Here is a 19,781-nt window from a genome sequence, read left to right on the forward strand (position 1 = left end):
GTTAGCCAGACTGCCCAGAAAAGAAGTCTAGATTTATTTTATGTGAGAGAAAAATAACAGACATTAGCTCAGGGCCAATCTGCCTCAGACACACACAAAAAATTACTCTTGAGGGGATTCTAACTTCTTTAAAAAAAAAAAGAAATGTTTTTTTCTTTGTTGTAATAACATGTAAAAACAAAACAAAACAAAAGCAAAGAAACACCAATCAAATCTCAATTAGTTTTGGTTAAGGCAATAAGATTATTTAGAAAAAAAAGCATAAAAGCATAAAGACAGACCACACAATACAAGTAAAAAGAAATACATGTGCTGAATTTAAAATGCATTTGAAAAACTGATTTCTAGCTTAGTTTTGCAAAGCGCCAGGTTATCTCATGATTTTATTGTACAGTTACAAAATAGTCAAAAATTAGACTAAAAATTCATTATATCAACAACTTCAATAATAGTCAATAGTTATTGAATACTTACTATGGGCTTGGGTCATCCAAAGACAGAGGTCATGCTCTTAAATCACTGGAATACACAGATCCTCTTAGTGAGGGCTGTGACATATGGTAGGAAAGGGAGAGGAGAAGGTTTTCTTAAAAAATCAAGTAACAATAAAATGGTACAACTCTTTAAAAATGTGCAACTACTCTTTTAGCCTACTCTAAGATTTTCACAAAGGAAACTTCTAGAATTCAAATTGTGTCCCTAATGCTAAACAACTCTATTGTTAACCTCTCTGTGCCTGTTTCCTCATCCACAAAATGGTGACAATAAAAGCACTCTGCTGATTTAATACAGGTAAAATGCTTAGAACAGCACCTGACACATAGTTAGCTACTATTTGCAACAGATAAATTACTAAACTCAGCTCTGCTTCTACTTCTTCATGTATAAAATGGGCAAACCACAATAACTACATTCACATTCCTCATGTGGTAACAAACATGGTAGAATGGAAGTTCCTTGAAGGCAGGAATTGTGTCCGTTTTGTTTCTAGTACATTCCCACACATGGAACAGCATCTAGTACCTAGGAGGAACTCATTAAACAACTGTTAAATGAATGACACAGTTTGTGCTCTTATTATAAAAGACTCTACAGGAGCTTGAGATATAACCTGCTTCTATGTCATTATTCCACTCCACCTCATTGGTTTATCAATTTATCTTCTTGCAATATGTTTATATTATTATCTAAAATTCAAATTCAAAGTTTTGGACAAGAGAAATGACCTCTGAATTTAGTGTTATTTTTATCTATTACTTTTTTGCCATGCAATGCGTGTTTCCTTTTCATATATAAAGCATTATATCTGTTTTTTATTGTTGTAAAATATACACAACATAAAATTTACCATTTTAACCACGTTTTAAATGTACAGCTCAGTGTCACTAAGTACATTCACAATGTTGTGCAACCATCACCACTATCCATCTCCAGAATGTACTTCCCTTTAAAAAATGTGGCTTCTAGGATACAGTCTTAAGTTGTACTTATTAAAAATAGTGCAGACAAATCAGAAATTGGTTGACTAAGCTAATAATCATTTTCCAGTTTTTTTTATTAATGTTATGATAGATTACAACCTTGTGAGATTTCAGTTGTACATTATCGTTAGTCATGTTGTGGGTACACCTCTTCCCCCTTTGTGCCCTCCCCCCACCCACCTTTTCCCTGGTAACCACCGATCAGATCTCCTTGTCAATATGTCATGACAATCACTTTCACGCTAAAGATTCTGTCAAAGTAGTCTGCTACTTGTTAGGCAAGAAAATTAAAGATATTTAAGTAGATCTTTCTGGTCACATGAAGATTGGGAGCCATATGTCTTAATACACATTTATTAGATAATAACTGAATATGTGATTATACATCTTTATATTGGAAGCCTTTCATAACCAGTCTCAGTGGAGCCTTCCACACCCACAGACCCAGAATAAAGGCACATTGTTCTAGATCAGTTTGGGGAAATTCAAGATCTCTTTAGGAAGGGGCAATATATTTCTCAGTTTATATCACTGAATTATGTACACCAATAAAGAAAAGCCAAATCTGATTATATCCCATTTCTGCCTTATTGATAGAAGAAGAAAACCACTGCCGGATATAACTTGAATGCATACTTTAGAAAATATCCTTCCACAGTTCAAGGCCTTGAATGAGTTTTTAAATTCATAGCATTTATCTGCTAGTTTTCAAATATGCTTTTCAAACACCCTAAATGAATTTAGGCAAACATCTTGACCAGGTAAAAAGAATCAAATGTTATTATGTGACACATTATTCTATGAAGAGAGACTTTTAATACCCTCCAAAGAAGGGAACTGCCCACCATTTTATTAGATTCTGTGTTTATAAAATGGTCACATAATAAACACATGCTATAGTACAAAGAGAAAGCTTAATTTTCTCTAAAGAAGGGCACTGGCATCATTTTATTAAGTTTCACCTTTATTTAGCCATCACGTTTCTAATTTTTCATGTGATTGTGTTAAGGGCTCTGCTAGGGGCAACTAAGTGATAAATCCTAGACCAAAAGGACAAGGCCATTTGTTTTTTTAAACTAAATCATGGTGAATTTGACTCAAGAACTTTTAAACAGACCTTAGATTTTAACACATTAAGCAATTTACTTACAAGGGAGAATGTTCCCGAGGGAAGTACCCATTCAAAGTGAAGCAAACTGCAAGGCACAGTTTAGTAACCAAGGCAACAAAGTTGAAACCCTAAGTAACAAAATTGAAACCCTAAGATTCTCTGACCAGGAACAGTTAATTCTGTCACTTAACCTTTTGAAAAAGATGAACAAAACACCAAGCAGCTTGTGGTGACTCAGGTGAGTTTAAAATTAAACATAAACAACCTCAAGGTTGTATCTAACTTACTGTTCATGTTAAAATAAGATAAGCAATAAAAGGACTTTCCTGCTGTACTTTTTCTAATTCCCCATCCTCCGTACAACCGCAGGGGTATAAAGTGGGCATCTATTTACCTAATGACTATTTCCTTGCAGCAGTGAATCACCTTAAGAGAATAGTTACACTGCCTTCTCTGGGAAAGCAAGTATTTGATTTAGAGAAAAAGAACGTATATCTATGTTATATCTAGCCTAATATTAATACTTTCCCATCTGCTTCAATGTTTAACCACTTGCTGGAAGCAGTGGATTTATTGTCACATTAGCAAGAAAAATGCTTAACATAAGTATTTGAGAGTTAGGTCTAGGGTGTGGGGTGAGGGAAGAGAAGTAGTGATTGTGCCAAAAATAAACAGTCAGTTTAGACTGCAGTCTAATGTAAGGACTACAGTGCAAACCTATCAGTTAGTGCTCTCTGGTTCCTGTGAAAGAAAACAATAACATAGCGGTGGCATGAAACAAATTTCGAATCAATTTAGTGAGCTTAGAAATTATTAGTTATATAAGGAGTTGTATAGGAAATAGGTGAATTCTCCTCTTTTAATTCTACTCCAATACTGAGAATGCTTCCAAGGTTCTCACTGTTTTTTATGTCTCCGCTTACTTGGGTCTCATTAGAGTCAATACTGATTTTCTCTTCCCTTTGCAGCTCTCTGGTCTTCAACTCCCTAAAGAAAACTAACATCTTACGTTACGGAGGTGTAACCTCCATTGTAGAGCAGGGAAGTCAGGACTTCAGTTCGGCCATGTTGATGGTTAGGACACACAGAGGCTAAGGCCACAGCAGGTCTAAAGATACCACCATCAGGGGTAAACAGACTCCAGGCATCCAGATACAGAATAGATTAAGCCAGCAGATAAAGTGCAGTCACTCAGAAAGTCAGTCACATGCATCTTGGGGAAGCCATACAGTTTCAGGGTCACTCTGAGAACGCAGCTATACTATAGCCAGTCCAAAGGGTCATAACATTAAGAAATCTCAATTTGTGAAGAATCATATTTCAATAAAAAGGAGGAGAATCTTTGTTTTGTCAAAAGAATGCTCATTTCACATAAATATCTGTAGTAGGTTTCATTTAAATGAGAGACACCCTTACTACACTTAAAATATGATTCATTTAATATAAATTCATTTGGCACATATACAACTTTTAAAGAACAAGTTTCTGGCTTAAGTAAGTCAAACTCAGATTTTAGAAATACTTCACCCTTGACAGTCTCTTGGACAAAAACAGATACCCAGCCAACAAAAACTATTCATCTTTCCACCTAACAGAAGAAATTCAAGCATTGTATAAATGAATTATCCAGCAATAAATCCATCATTAGTGAAATAAGAGTAAAGTTGAAGAGTTGTCACTGTGTTTTAGACCCCAGGTGATTTAGTTCAGCAGTATATATCCAACAAGACACTCTGGACCAAGGACTAGCTGTCCTGTGATGGAAAACTCAATTCAAGATTATACAGGTTAAAGTAGTTTGAAGTTTCAGAAAGGAAGTAGAAGGTGAGGTGACCATTTGGGGGGGGGGGGAAATCACCACAGAATTGAAAGAGAGAGGGAGATGCAGGGATTCAAGCAAAAGAAAGATAACATGAACACGTTGTATGAAGGGAAGAATGGCAGGGGGAGGGGGTGGGGTAAGGAGATCATGTTGGAAAGTAGAATCAAGTAAGATGGGAGAGAACAAGTTGATGAGTAGCTTTTCTACAAACGTCCTTCCCAAGGGTCCTTCTAAAAAGCTTAATCTAGGACTGCATCTTAGGCTTTGAAGGACATTATCATTCATCTGTAAAAGCCATTACTAAGTTAGATAATAAAGTCCACTGCCAAATTTCTGGTTGAATAGTTGTCTCCCCTAAAATTTGTACCCACCCAGAATTTGTGAATATGAATTTATTTGAAAATAAGGTCTTTACAGATGTAATCAAGTAATATGAGGTCATACTAAATTATATCAATCCAATATGATTGGCATCCTTATAAGAAGAGAGAAATTTGGACACAGACAAAACGGGAGAACATCACATGACAACAGAGGTAGAAGTTGGAGAAATGCATCTGCAAGCCAAGAAACGCCAAGCATTGGCAGGAGACGCCAGGAGCTGGAAAGAGGGAAGGAAGGATTCTCCCATGGAGCCTTCAGAGAGAGCACGGCCCTATTGACACCTTGATTTCAGATGCCTAGCCTCCAGAACTGTGAGCGAGTAAATCTCTGTTGTTTTAAGCCAGCTAGTTTGTGAAACATTGTTACTGCAGCCATAGGAAACTGACACAGGGAGTGAAGCATTCTGAAATGATGATTCACAGCTATTACTCTGGTGGTGATGAGTAGGATGAATTGAAGGGAGGAGAAGCTAGAACCAAGACCAACTAGGAGGGGCTGGCCCTGTGGCACAGTGGTTAAGTTCGCACATTCCTCTTCAGCAGCCCGGGGTTCGCCGGTTCAGATCCCAGGTATGGACCTATGCACCACTTATCAAGCCATGCTGTGGCAGGCGTCCCACGTATAAAGTAAAGGAAGATGGGCATGGATGATAGCTCAGGGGCAGTCTTTCTCAGTAAAAAGAGAAGGATTGGCAGCAGATGTTAGCTCAGGGCTAATCTTCCTCAAAAAAAAAAAAAAAAAAAAAAAAGCTAGGAGGATATTATACTAACTGAATCTTGGAAAGTAATGAGGATGTGGACCAGGAACAGAAACAAAGCCAAAATCTAGAGATGTTGAGGAGGAAGAACTGATGGTACATCATGAAGATAGAGCCAGACACAAAGATGATTCCAAAGTTGGATAAAAAAGAAAGGTGGAGCCCCTGGCAGAAATGGAGTGGATCAGGAGAAACAAATGAGTTTGCTGTAAGGGGTAAGAAAGGGAAAATGGCTCATTTGGTTTCAGATATGTTGGGGGAAGTGTGATATTTAACTGGTGGTCTGTGGGCAGCTGAAAGTGGGAACTGAATATTTAGGTGTTTGGGACCTACAGAATGAAATCTGGAAATCACGAGCCTAAAAGTAAACAGCTGAAGCTCCGAGGGGACTAACTTTTCAAGTTGGTTAAAAGCGGCAGGAGCACTCAGGGTTGAGTACTGGAGCATCTGGGAGACAGCTACAACAGATGAGAAAAGAGAGGAGAAGCCTGGTACATCCTTCTTTTTCTCTCCTGGGAACCACTTTTCTGTCCTGGGGATATTGAATGGTAACTCACCCAGTTACCTCCTCCCAGCCTTGGTCTTTTCAACATGTATCAAGTCTCATGAACTTTTGCCTCCTATTTCTAAGATTAATGGGGATGTTATGAAATACATCTACACAAGACAGACTAATCACACTACATATTCAGTCATTATAAATTAGGCAAAATTTATAATCTGTGGATAAATCACTTGTTTTCTTTTTTCTTTTTGATTTCAGAATTGGGCAAAATAACCAAACTTGTAAACCAATGGGTCACATCCATTGCTCTACTTTTAAAGCTCTTAGCAAAGAGTGAACTTGGAAGGTCAACTGTAAAAGAAGCCTTAAAAATACTTCTGTAGGAGGCTGTTCAACAAATGGAATTGAAACAACTGTGCAGCCATCTGTATAAAACAATGTTGGAGCCACACCTCACACTGTATACCAGAATGAATTCAAATGGATCAAAGATATAAATGTAAAAAGGGAAACTATTAAACTACCAGATAAAAATGTTCTTCTGCACATTAAAATTTTTTTTAAGTTATTTGCCAGGTAGATGCATGGAACTGTTAAACTGTTCAACTTCAAAGCCAGAAGTTCAGTGAACCACTTGGGCAAGCAGAGAAGAGAAAATATGAGAGTAAATGATTAGCCAAACCTACACTAAGTGAGCCAAGCTAGCCTCCTTAATTCAAAAGTTTCTTATTTCTTTTGCCTCAAAAATACAAGCATTTTTTATTTTTTATACCACTTGTATTCGTTTCCTAGGGCTATCATATAGGGTGGCTTAGAACAACAGAAATGTATTGCCTCATAGTTCTGGAGGCTAGAAGTCTGAAATCAAGTTATCAGCAGGGTCATGCTCTCTCTGCAGCCTCGAGGGGAAGCTCCTTTCTTGCCTTTTCTAGTTTCTGGTGTTTGCTGGGAGCCCTTGGCATTCCCTGGCTTGGAGACGCATCGCTCCAATCGCACGGCTGTCTTCTCCCTTTGAGTCTTCACATCATCTTTCCTCTGTGCATGTCTATCTTTCTGTCCAAATTTCTCCTCTTTATAAGGCTTAGAGCCCACCCTAATGACCTTATTTGAACTCGATTACCTCTATGAGGACCCTATTTCCAAATAAAATGACACTCTGAGGTACTAGGGGTTAAGATTTCAACATATCTTTTTGGTAGGACACAATTCAACCCACTTCAACAGACTTCAATAGTAACATACCTGTTTAGCACATAAATAGTTACAAAAAACTGTCATTCTCTATGGCAAATCCCCCCTGGATAGCAGAGCCACAGGCCATGGGGTGACCTGGGGACACGCAGGACCACACGTTGCCCACTGAGCTCAAGATAAACATGCAGATTCTGGGGCCCTGACCCAGCCTTACTGAAACAAAACCCTGAGAAGGGTGGGGCAAATAGGCCCAGATGGGGCATTTTTCTCAAATACTCTCAAGATGAGAAAAGAATTTTTAAGGCTTAATAGCATCTGAGCCAACAAGAATCTATAAGATCTTCAAAGTTAGATGTGAAAGAAAAATCAAGGAAGTAGCTGCTTTCCTTGGGTTTCAACCAGAGCCTCCACAGGAGCAGTGAAGTCAGGTAGGGCTGAATTAAAAATGGAGAACTCCAAAGAAATCTCTAGATTGCCGGCCCAGAGGGGCTGCCACCAGTCAGGCCAGGGCAATTCTAACCCAGTCTCGAGATTCTTATTAAGGAATGGTTGCAAAACCCAAATTATAAATCTTACCCTTAAACATACGTATCTGACACCTTTTCAGGATGTCACCCATACTTCCATGTCACCTTACCTTTCATCACCAGCCCACGCCAAAACAGGCTGGAACACCATGACAGCCTGAGAGCAGGGTCCACTGATCTGATTATAGGTTGGGAATCAAAGTACTGGGTTGTCTTGCTGAGTCCCTGAGATCCACAGGAACATCCCAGAGTAGAATGTGTTCCCTGAAGATGATCCCAATTGCCAGACTGGAATATTGTACCCTTTCCCTGTCCCCTTGTCGCTACTCATTTTAAGTTTTAAATTATACTCACTAAGTGAAACTAATGTGCTGATAGCCAAGTGAAGCCTGTTAAAGTCCCATGAGCTCAAGCTCTGGACGTGCATCTGAGTATTGCTCTGCCCCTTACAAAAGAAAGGTTGGAGATGAGCCTCACTGAGGCAGCTGCTAGAGAGATGTAACAACAGCAGGTGGATTCTGAAGAGAGGCAAAAAAGAGGAACATCATAGCCTTAAAGATCACTTCTACTTTGTGGAAAAATTGAGTTCTAACAGGGCTCAGAGATTTCTTAAAATCAGGAGTTTTGAAAGCTACCTTTCATTCGTTCATTTATTCATTCATTCAATAAGCATTTCCTGAGCTCTGTTCATTGCTAATTTGAACAAGGCTGCTGAGCATTCATGTCAGGAAAGATAATTACTAAATTCCTGGTGAACACAGAGGCAGAAGAAGCCTTGAGCCCTGGAATGGCTAAGACAACCACACACCCTTGGAGACAACACAAGAGGCTTTGGAGAAAATTCAGCTTGGGGTTGATGGGAGACATTTCCAAAAACACTGGAGCCTCTCCCCCTGGCGCCAAAATTGAGCAAGGAGGGAACCCAAAGTAAAATGGTGGAGAGTCTGGGCTCAGAAGGAAGAGGAGACTCCTGGTGTTGAGTAGAAAGGGACTTGGGCAGGAAAGGGAAAGAAGAAAGGTCACTTCTCCTTCAGCACACCCTCCAAGATCTGCACCCAGTGGTCAGCAAGGCTGTCAGGCTTCTAGTTCTCAATTTTTAAAAGGCAATGAAAAGCCCAGGGCCAGCTATTTACCCAAATATTCATTGAAATAGATAGAATTACAACACGAACTTGAAGTATGAAATTCCCCTTGAGGTACACAAAATTATAATGAATTTTGGAAATGGCATAATTTTTAATAAATCAAAGTAATAGTTTCATGATGCAATTCAAGCTTCTGGGGACACAAAAATCAAATGTACTTCATTAACACTGAAACTAAGAATCAGGCAGTCAATGATGCAATTGAGTGTTATGCAGAAATTAAAAATATAACAACTTTTGCAGCCATATTTTTTTCTTTTTTGAACTTCAGCTAAATCATGTTACATTTATTGATGAGTTTCACCATGGATAGTATAATAGTAAATTAAGATTTAATAATCTGACTCTTTTAAAACTAAATCTTCATTCAAGGAAAGATTATATAAAATGCTTCCTAAAGATTAACGAATTTTAGACCAAACAATAAAGAGAAAAGCCTTCTCTATAGTTAGATATCAAAAAGCAGATATGTAACATGTGTTATAAAAAAGCATTCCTTGCCACAACTGAGTAGATAGGTTTTATAATTTTTGTGCCACTGTTGTTTTTAAGTTATGAAGAAAAACAACAAATTTCTTGATGTGGTCTTTAGCTAGGTTTAATATAAGTACTTCACAGACTGGAACTTGACCATTGCACTAGTATGATGCCTAATGCTCTTCACATCTTGATTCTAAGTAAAGACATATATAAAATCAGAAAGTATAGCCCAGCTGTTAAGAGAAAGAAAAACTCAACTTATAGTCACCAACATTTGAAAATTCTGACAATATTCTGTTAGTAAAACATATTCCTAGAACTACTAAAATAGTCTAATATATTTATTATTTTTATTAAAATTCTCATTCCAAATGAAGTAAGTTGAGGGGTCAGGTCCAAGATGGTGACATAGGAGGCTCTTGAACTCACCTCCTCCCACAGACATACAAAATCTACAACTACACACAGAGCAATTCTTTCTGAAAGAAATCTAGAAACTAGCTGAGTGGTTCCTCCATATCAGGCAAACAAGAAAATACCCACATCAAAATGAGTAGGAGAGTCTGAGACACACTCTTGCCATAAACTCCACCCCTGGCACAGCAACATACACTCAGGAGGGAATTCACAACTCCCAGCTTCTCCCTGTGGAGTGAAGGATTTGGATCCAATATCTAGCACTCTAATTTTTAAGATTTACACCCAAGGGACAAGCCCCCAAAACACCTAGCTCTGAAAGCCAATGGGACACACAAGACTATAACAAAAAAACTATTCCTAGCGGGATCACAAGGACTCACTATGGCTATCCTTCTCAACCTCAGCACAGAGGGAGTGGACACAAATCCCCATCTCTCAGTCTTTCCCTGAAAAAGACCTATTAACATACCTTAAAAGCTGCTACCTGAGGGTCAAGCTTCTAAATTTGCACCATCTAGGGGCTGACCGTGATACTCCCTGGAGACCAGTGAGGCCAGCAGACACCATCTCCTCATTTTCCCTGTAGCCCACTTTAAATTACCAATGTCACCCTGGAAGGAGCTTGTACATGTCTGGCACTCAGGCTTTTGAGGCTGCCACCCAGGGGATGCATCTTTTGATCCTCTGGCTCTGGTGGCCAGTGGGGTCTGCATTCACCAGTCCCATAGAACTGTGGCAAAGAAACAATTTTTAACCACCTATCCCCTCAGGGCTCAGTGCAGAAGGAGCAGACAAAAACGTGCATCTCTCAGTCTTTACCCAAAAGAGATCTAGCTGCATACTTTAAAAGCTGTTTCCTGAGTGTCCAGCTACCAATTAGCCTGCATCTAGGTGCTGACCGAGATCCTCCCCTTTGGGACACTGACAGGTCTTTGTACACCCTCAACTACTTGGATCCATTAAAAACAGAGAAGCTGGCTTCGACAATCACAAAGATTTACAGGTTCATCTCCCATACAAGGCCACTCTGTGAAGACCGGCAGTGGTGACTGTTTTATAACACACAGAAACCAACACAGAGAGTCAACGCAAATAAAAAAGACAAAGGAATATGATCCAAATAAAAGAAGAAGAAAAAGTTCCAGAAGCAGATCTTAATAAAATGGACATAAGTGATTTACCTGATTAAGAGTTCAAAATAATAATTATAAAGATGCTTACTGAGGTTAGGAGAACAATATATGAACAAAGTGAAAATTTCAACAAAGAGAGAGAAAATGTAAGAAAGTACCAAACAGAAATCACAGAGCTGAAGAATACAATATCTGAACTGGAAAAAAATTAATAGAAGAGTTCAGCATCAGACTAGATCAAGCAGAAGAAAGGATCAGTGAACTAGAAGACAGAGTAGTGGCATTCACCCAATCAGAGGAGCAAAAAGGAAAAAGAATGAAAAAGAGTGAAAATAGCTTAAGGGTTTTATGGCACACCATCAAGTGGATAATACATGCATTAAAGGGATCTCAGGGGCTGGCCCCATGGCCTAGTGGTTAAGTTCAGTGTACTCTCCTTCTGCAGCCCTGGTTTGGTTCTCGGGCATGGATCTAGACCACTCATCAGTGGCCATGCTCTGGCAGTGACCCACATACAAAATAGAGAAAGACTGGCAAAGATGTTAGTTCAGGGCAAATCTTTCTCAAGTAAAAAGAAGAAGACTGGCAACAGATGTTAGCTCAGGGCAAATCTTCCTCACCAAAAACAACAACAACAACAAAACCAGAATCCCAGGAGGAGAAGAGAAAGGGGAAGAAAGCTTATTCAAAGAAATAATGGCTGAAAACTTCCCTAGTCTGAGGAAAGAATTCACATCCATATCCCAGAAGCCCAGAGGGATCCAAATAAAATGAATCCAAAGAAACTCATACCAAGACATGTTATAATTAAATTGTTAAAAGTTAAGGACAAGGAGAGAATCTTAAAAGCAGCAAGAGAAAAACAACTTGTTACATACAATTGAACCCCTATAAGACTATCAGCAGATTTTTCAGTAGAAACTCTTTAGACCAGATGGAAGTGAGATGATATATTTAAAGTGCTGGAAGAAAAAAATTGCCAACCAAGAATACTCTACCTAGCAAAGTTGTCCTTCAGAATTGAAAGAGAGAGAAAGAATTTACAGACAAGTAAAAGCTGAAGGAGTTCATCACTACTAGACCAGCCTTACAAGAAATGTTCAAGGGAATTCTACAAGTTGAAACGAAAGGATGCAATCAGCAACAGCAAAACGTATGAAAGTATAAATCTCACTCGTGAAGGTAAATATATAGTTAAGTTCAGAATACTCTAATGTTGTAATGTTGGTGGGTAAATCACTTACAAATCTGGTATGAATGCTAAAATATAAAAGTATAAAAATAACTATAACAATAAATTGTTAATGGATACATAAGGTAAAGAGATGTAAATTGTGACATTAAAAACATAAAGGGGAGGGATAAAAATGTAGAGCTTCAGCATGTGGTGTTCAAAGTTATTGGCTTAAAATAGACTGTTATAAATAAGATATTTATGTAAGCTTCATGGTAACCACAAAGCAGAAATCTATAGTAGGTACAGAAGATAGAGCAAAAAAACCTCTAAGCATACTACTACAGAAAAATCATCATGTCACAAAGGAAGAAAGTGAGAGACAAGAAGAAGAACAAAGGAATCACATAACAGCCAGAAAACAATTAACAAAATGGCAATAGTAAGTCCATATCTATGAATAATTAATTTAAATGTAAATGTACTAAATTCTCTAATCAAAAGACACAGAGTGGCTGAATGGATAAAAATAAGACCTATCTATATGCTGCCTACAAGAGACTCACTTCAGCTATAAGGTCACACAGAAATTGAAAAAAAGTGGGGAAAAGAAGAAACTAGAACATTATCTTGTACCATACACCAAAATCAACTCAAAATGGATTAAGGACTTGAATATAGACTTGAAACAGTAAAACTCCTAGAACGAATCATAGCAGGTAAGCTCCTTGACATCAGTCTTGATGATGACTTTTCTAGATTTGATGCCAAAAGCAAAGGCAACAAAAGCAAAAACCAACAAATGGGACTACATCAAACTAAAAACCTTCTGCAGAGCAAAGGAAACCATCTACAAAATGAAAAAGCAACCTACCAAATGGGAAAAAATATTTGCAAATCATGTATCTGATTAAGGAGTTAACATCCAAAATACGTAAAGAACTCATACAACTCAATAGCAAAAAATAAACTATCTGATTAAAAAATAAACTGAATATACATTTTTCCAAAGAAGACATGCAGATGGCCAACAAGTACATGAAAAGGTGCTCAACATCACTAATCATCAGGAAAATTCAAATCAAAACACAAATGAGATAGCACCTCACACCTATTAGAATGTCATCAAAAAGGAAATAATAAGTGTTGGTGAGGATGTGGAGAAAAGAGAACCCCTTTGCACTGTCAGTAGGAATGCACACTGGTGCAGACACTATGGAAAACAGTCTGAAGGTTCCTCAAAAAATTAAAACTAGAGGGGCCAGCCAGGTAGCACAGTGGTTAAGTTCACACATTCTGCTTCGGTGGCCCAGGGTTCGCCAGTTCGGATACTGGACACAGACCTATGCACCGCTTATGAAGCCATGCTGTGGCAGGCAGCCCACATATAAAGTAGAGGAAGATGGGCATGAATGTTAGCTGAGGGCCAATCTTCTTCAGCAAAAAGGGGAGGATTAGTGGTGGATGTTAGCTCAGGATTAATCCTCCTCAAAAAAATAAAAATAAAACTAGAACTACCACATGATCCAGCAATTTCACTTTCAGGTATATAACCAAAGTAAATGAAAACAGGATATGGAAGAGATAGCTGCACTCCTAGGTACACTGCAACATTATTCACAATAGCCAAGATTTAGAAACAACCTAAATGTCTGTCAACAGATAAATGGATAAGGAAGATGTGGTGGTTACACATAGAAGGGAATATTCAGCCATGAGAAAAAAAAAAAACTCTTGCCATTTGTGACAACATGGATGGATCTTCAGGGCATTATACTAAGTGAAATAAGCCAGACAAAGAAGATTAATACTGGATGGTAGCACTTTTATGTGGAATCTAAAAAGAAGTACAACTCAGAGAAACAGAGAGTAGAAAAGTGGTTGCCAGGGGCTGGCGGATGGGGGAAATAGGGAGAGATTGGTAAAAAGGTACAAACTTTCAGTTATAAGATGAATAAACTCTGAGGATCTAATGTGAAATATGGCGACTATAGTTGACAACATTGTGTTGGATAATTGAAATTTGCTAAGAGAGTAGAATTTAAATGTCCTCACCAAAAAAAGATAAACGTGTGAGGTGATGGATGTGCTAATTAATTAGATAAGAGGAATCCTTTCACGGTGGATACATATATCAAATCACCATGATGTACACTGCAAGTATCTTAGAACTTCATCTGTCAGTTATTCCTCAATAAAGCTAAAATTTAAAAACTGAAGTCAATTCACAATTTCTGTTCTGTTGATAGCCATTCTGAAGATTATCCAAATGTCCCATGCTGGCTTTTGTATCATCTAGCTTATTCCAGGTACTTCTAGATCTGGCTTTCGTGCTCTTTTTCTTGCTAATGATGTCTCCTATTCCTTCTTTTTAAAATTACTACCATTATTATTCTCTATTACCACATAAATGTAATATTGTCTATATTAGATTTTCAATGTGGGCTATTTTTTTAAATGACAGATGATATGTGGATATATGAAAGCTTTTCAAAATGTGACTTTGTCCATTTTTCTGAAAAGCTTGATAGTCATCTTCAAGGTTTTTCCAGGAGACGTTTTTCTTCCCTCATTTTTCATCTTTTTGAAATCAATGACTAATTTTATTCTACTTGGTCATACAAGGAGGCTTTTGATTTATAACAGCTGTATTCCTATAGTACACACCCACGCACATATGTAATTTCAATCTTTTTTTAAAAAACCATCAAGCAACAAGATATAGTTTGGCCCAAGGATTTTAGAATTACTCAAGTCTTTTAAACTAACATAATCAAATTATAGAGTGGTTTTGCTACACATCTCATTACCATAACTGTGTTTAGTTCTGGGTTTAACAATGAGATGACTAGGCAAGGACATGGCATTTTCCTTCTCCTGATTTCTGCCTCCATTTTATTCTTAAATTTGGAAGATTGTTACCATGAATTCATCAGCCACTGGTAACATATTTGAGCTTAAATCCAGTTGTTTCAATTTTTTCAATTTGTTTCAAAGTTTTTCAAGTTGTTTCAATTGTTTTCAAGTTGTTTCAAATTTTTATAATTACAAAAACGTCATGATAGGAATCTATTGATATGTATAAGAAATAGACATCTGAGTTCAGCAATGCTCTGGAACTAATATCATCAAGACTTCTTGAGGGAAAATATACACTTATAGGACAAAAAAACTTAGCAACCAAAAGTTAGTTCTCAGGGATATGGCCATTAGTTGTCATTTGTTTGTTTTTTTCTCTTCTCCCAAAGCATTTTTTTAAAAAAGGCATGGGGCTTGCCTGGTTGCCTAGTGGTTAGGTTCTGCATGCTCCACTTTGGCAGCCTGGATTTGGTTCCCAGGTGTGGACCTACACCATTCATCAGTGGTCACGCTACAGCAGCGACCCACATACAAAATAGATGAACACTGATGACAGATGTTATCTCAGGGCCAATCTTCCTCAAGCAAAAAGAGGGAGATGGGCAACAGATGTTAGCTTAGGGTGAATCTTCCTCAGCAAAAAAAAGAAAGGCTATAACAAACATAAAGATAAAACCTACAACCACGTTACATTTAGATTCCAATATTTGCCTATCATAGATCTGCTTCACATGAGAATGCTAACATAGGTAAGAGCTCAATAAAACTCTCAATTGCAAAGATAGCTAGGAGTTTTTACTTGTCAGTTGGACTAACCCTGAAAATCTAAATATGCCTGTTAGTCTCCATGTTTCCATATAACCCAATCTCCACTACCCAAATGGATGCCCTCTTCCAAGTCTGGATCACAACATCCTTATTCAAATGACCACATGTTTTTATGTTAATATATGCAAATACATGAAGTAGTCTCTAAGGCCAGATATATGTTCACTTGGCCTATAACAGATTGGTGAACTTTGAAATACAAGTACAACACTCCACATTTATTTGGTTTAATAAAAAATCCCATGCTTCATGGGTAATAATTAATATCACCTATTAAAAGAAACCAGATGAGAAGCTCTCTGTCTAAATCCATTACTCATTTGATCTATAAGCCCAGAAAAAAGATCTAACTTCCTCTTGCGTTGGCTCATCTATGTTAGCTCCTGAATGGACATGTTGGGGGATGGAGAAGGTCATTTTCTAGTCTTGTTTCCATAATAACTAGAGTTCTCCCCAAACAAAGAGACCAACAGTCAAGTTTTATAGGAACTTCAGGTCTGAGAGAATCAACTGAAGGACCAAGTGTCATTTCAGCCACCATATCTTTCTACAAACTCCTCTCAGGGATGAGAAACTAATTTATTTTTCTACTGTATTACCTTTCTCATAAAATATTAAGAATAGATGGTTGAGTAATAATTAGAATTCAATAAAGAATGAAACGATGGAAAGAACCCTTCTATTATCTCTTTAGTTCATAAATACCTTAAAAGAAAATACGTTAAGGTAAAACTGTTTATTAATAATTGAGGTGTTCTGAACAAAAGTCCTCAATATTAAAAATTTGTAGAGCACAGATCTAGTGTCAAAAATTCCTGACACTGTGAACATATAATATTAAATGCATTTATTATGTAGTGTCCATCCCAGACTTTTTGGAGAATGAGTTAAAAATAAATAATGTCAGGTTAAAGACTTTAACCTTCTAGATTTTGATTTTAAAACATCATTTCTTAATTTCCAGGAGAATTACAGTGTATTGATACTGAAAATTAACAAATTGTGATGTAACCTTGAAACCAATTAGATAACAAGTTGTCGTTTCCCACTATTTCTCCCACGACATCACAATTAGTTCATGAATATCTATTGCCTCTTAAAATAAAAGTTGAGCTTTGTATTCTTACCTGGCACTCTCTTTGCCCAGTTGATCATGTGAACCAGCTCCCTGTCTGCGAGGTTGGTTAGCAAACCCATCATGGAAGCCTCGTTAAATGGTCTGGTGGCATCGTACTCGGAATAGAGGACGGGGGGCTCGGCATCCAACAAGGCACTGATCATCTGCTCGGCTGTCAGGGACAAGACGGGGCTGTTCTTCTTCGTGTGTTTAATCAACAGAGGGCTTGGCCAAAAGTTGGCAGGCCTCCTGTCTCCAGAGGGCCCCGCTTCATTCCTGCCCTCCCCATCATCTCTCTGGCGCTTGTGTTTCAACATTCTCCCTCCTCTTCGGTCTTTCCGTATCCCTGAGAATACAGATTAAAAAAACCAGTTTTTTTTTTCAAGTAAACTTTCATACTAAAACCATCATCAATGCTAATAGCCTTTATTTTCTTTAAAGAAATACTTTGGTGCACCAGTAAGGTGGTAAGAGTTTAACAACCAGCTGTCCAAGAAGGGGGGAAAAAAGGCTTTGATTTACAGTATTTACCAATTTCCATGGTGTAAATACCACCACCATGGCAAATTTCAAGCTACTTGTCTAACATCAAGCGGCTTATAAAACTCCTGAAAATTTAACAATAGGCTTTTGTGAGACAGCACAAGCTGGGTCTGACAAACCATTTGTGAGTGTGCGCATTTGTGTGTGTGTGTGTGCGCGTAACAGATGCTATAAAAAGAACATAATTATAAAAATTAGTTATTCTTGCCATATGGCGTAGCATCAAAGACTGTTTTTGCGATGAATATTCTTTTAATAGTAAATTTAAAAAGCATCTTAAAAAAGCATTTCGTAAACATCTTTATCATCCAATTAGACCTCTTCAGGGAAGACATTAAAGAGAAATAACTTCTCCGACATGTCTCTGACAGCCCCTAGATCCCACGGGTGCTCAGCAAGTCTTTCACTGCTACTAAGCTGTACCCCATCACCTCAGGAATCGACCCAAGAACCTCAAGCAGTTTACTTGGTTCTAAGATTTTCACAAATGTAGTTCTCTTTTCCTAATATAAAAATTTTTAAATCGTTGAAAATAATTTCCCTCCACAGGTTTACCCAGCTGTGGTTCTCACTAACTAAATTACAGGCGGGAGGGAGAACCCCATCTCTTTGGTAGTGATTCTTTTGGGTTTCAGCTCAGCATCTTAATCTGGAAAAGGACAGGCTGTGGTGCTGAAGCATATCGGCCAAAACAAATACTTAAAAAGACAAAAATTAATACAAGCTTCTATATTTTGAAAAATGTCAATCTTTCCAAGATAGGTTAGACAGCAAGAGGTCTTAGATTTATAAGAAAGTAATCATCATTTTGGTAAAAAGTTAATACAATGATGTTTTCTGTTAAAGACACGAGATGTAAACACTCTTTATAACGTATCCCCGGTTCTACCACTTTAAAACAAATGAATAATTAATGTCAGAACTTTGCTCTATTTTTTAATAATTTGTCAAGGAATTTGGACAAGTGTATGGCTATGAAGTTTCTATACATAACTTTTATTCTTTTAGGTCTAGATTATATTTATTAGATGACACTTTAAAAATATAATGAAGCCACAGACCCTTCCTATCTGTTCAGTACTAAAAGAAGCATTTCCCAGAACTCAGAATAAGTAATAATAGCAAAGATTATTTTCACTAATGCCCACTGAGCACTCACCATGTGTTTTAAGCACTTTATATCCAATTGACAACTAATTTAGTCCTCACAATGATCTTGTAAGGTAAATATTGGGGAACTCCTACTTAGAGAGGTTAATGAACTTATGCAAGACCATTATCTATTAAGTATGACTTGAGATCCTGGCTCTAAAATGAAGATTTTTTCCTTTCAGCTAACGGAGTTTTAAAGTTTTATCCATTGTCGATAAAGTAGACAAATTGAAGGGCACGTAGAAGTAAACTAGATCAGATGAGAAGAACAGTTGCATCTGAACTGCCACTGTCTTTAGTCAGGCATTTCAACTATTAATGAGATTATAATATCTGAATGAAGGGAAACGACACTCACGCTCTAGTCTCAGCTCATCAGAGCACATCTGGAGCAGCACACTCATTGCTGAATGCTGTACATATAAGGAAAACAAATCTATTCAGATTAGAGTAGCAAGGATGGTGAAGGGGCATGAAATCAGGCAACACAGAGAACAGCTGAGGAGCTAAGAGGGGTTAGCCTAGAGAAAGGAAGACTCAGAGGAAACAAGAGCATCCTTCTCAGATGGGCTGTTATGGTCTCAGATGGTGCTATGGTCTGAATGTTTGTGTCTCGCCAAAATTCATCTGTTGAAAGCTAACCGCCAATGTGATGGTAGCTGGAGGTGGGGCCTTTAGGAGGTGATTAAGTCAGGAGGGTGGAGCCCTTATAAATGGAATTAGTGTCCTTATAAGAAAAGCCTAGAGAGCTAGCTAGCTCTCTTTACCATGTGAGGACTTGAGAAGACAGCTGTCTGCAAGCCAGGAAGCAGCCCCTCACCAGACACTGGCTCTGCCAGCACCTCGGTCTTGGACTTCCCAACCTCCAAAACTGTGAAAAATGAACGTTTGTTGGTTAAGCTACCCAGTCTATGGTATTTCTGTTACAGCAGCCGAAACTGACTAAGAGAGATGGGTTCAACTTGCTCTTTATGAGCCCAAATGACAAAATAGAAGAAATATATGGAAACCATGAGTAGTTAGAGTTCAGTATAAGGAAGCAGTTTGTAATAATCAAAGCTGACAACAAAGATAGAATCTGCTACTGAAGGAAATGATGCACTGGATAACTGGAGGTTTCCAAGAATAGGCTAGATGAAGGCTTTACTA

At 37.8% G+C, this 19,781-nt stretch overlaps 1 protein-coding gene across 9 annotated transcripts in view; it reads right to left on the reverse strand.

The window, feature by feature from the left end:
• Nucleotides 1-19,781, reverse strand: part of ESR1 (estrogen receptor 1) — a 344,709-nt gene that overhangs the window by 123,837 nt on the left and 201,091 nt on the right. For all 9 annotated transcript variants that reach the window (XM_070256168.1, XM_070256165.1, XM_070256164.1 and 6 more), the window contains one exon: nt 16,948-17,283. In XM_070256168.1, coding sequence (XP_070112269.1) covers nt 16,948-17,283 — 336 coding nt within the window. The remainder of the gene's footprint in view (nt 1-16,947; nt 17,284-19,781) is intronic.

This window comes from Equus caballus, chromosome 31, assembly GCF_041296265.1.
Source record: "Equus caballus isolate H_3958 breed thoroughbred chromosome 31, TB-T2T, whole genome shotgun sequence".
NCBI classification, from domain to species: domain Eukaryota; kingdom Metazoa; phylum Chordata; class Mammalia; order Perissodactyla; family Equidae; genus Equus; species Equus caballus.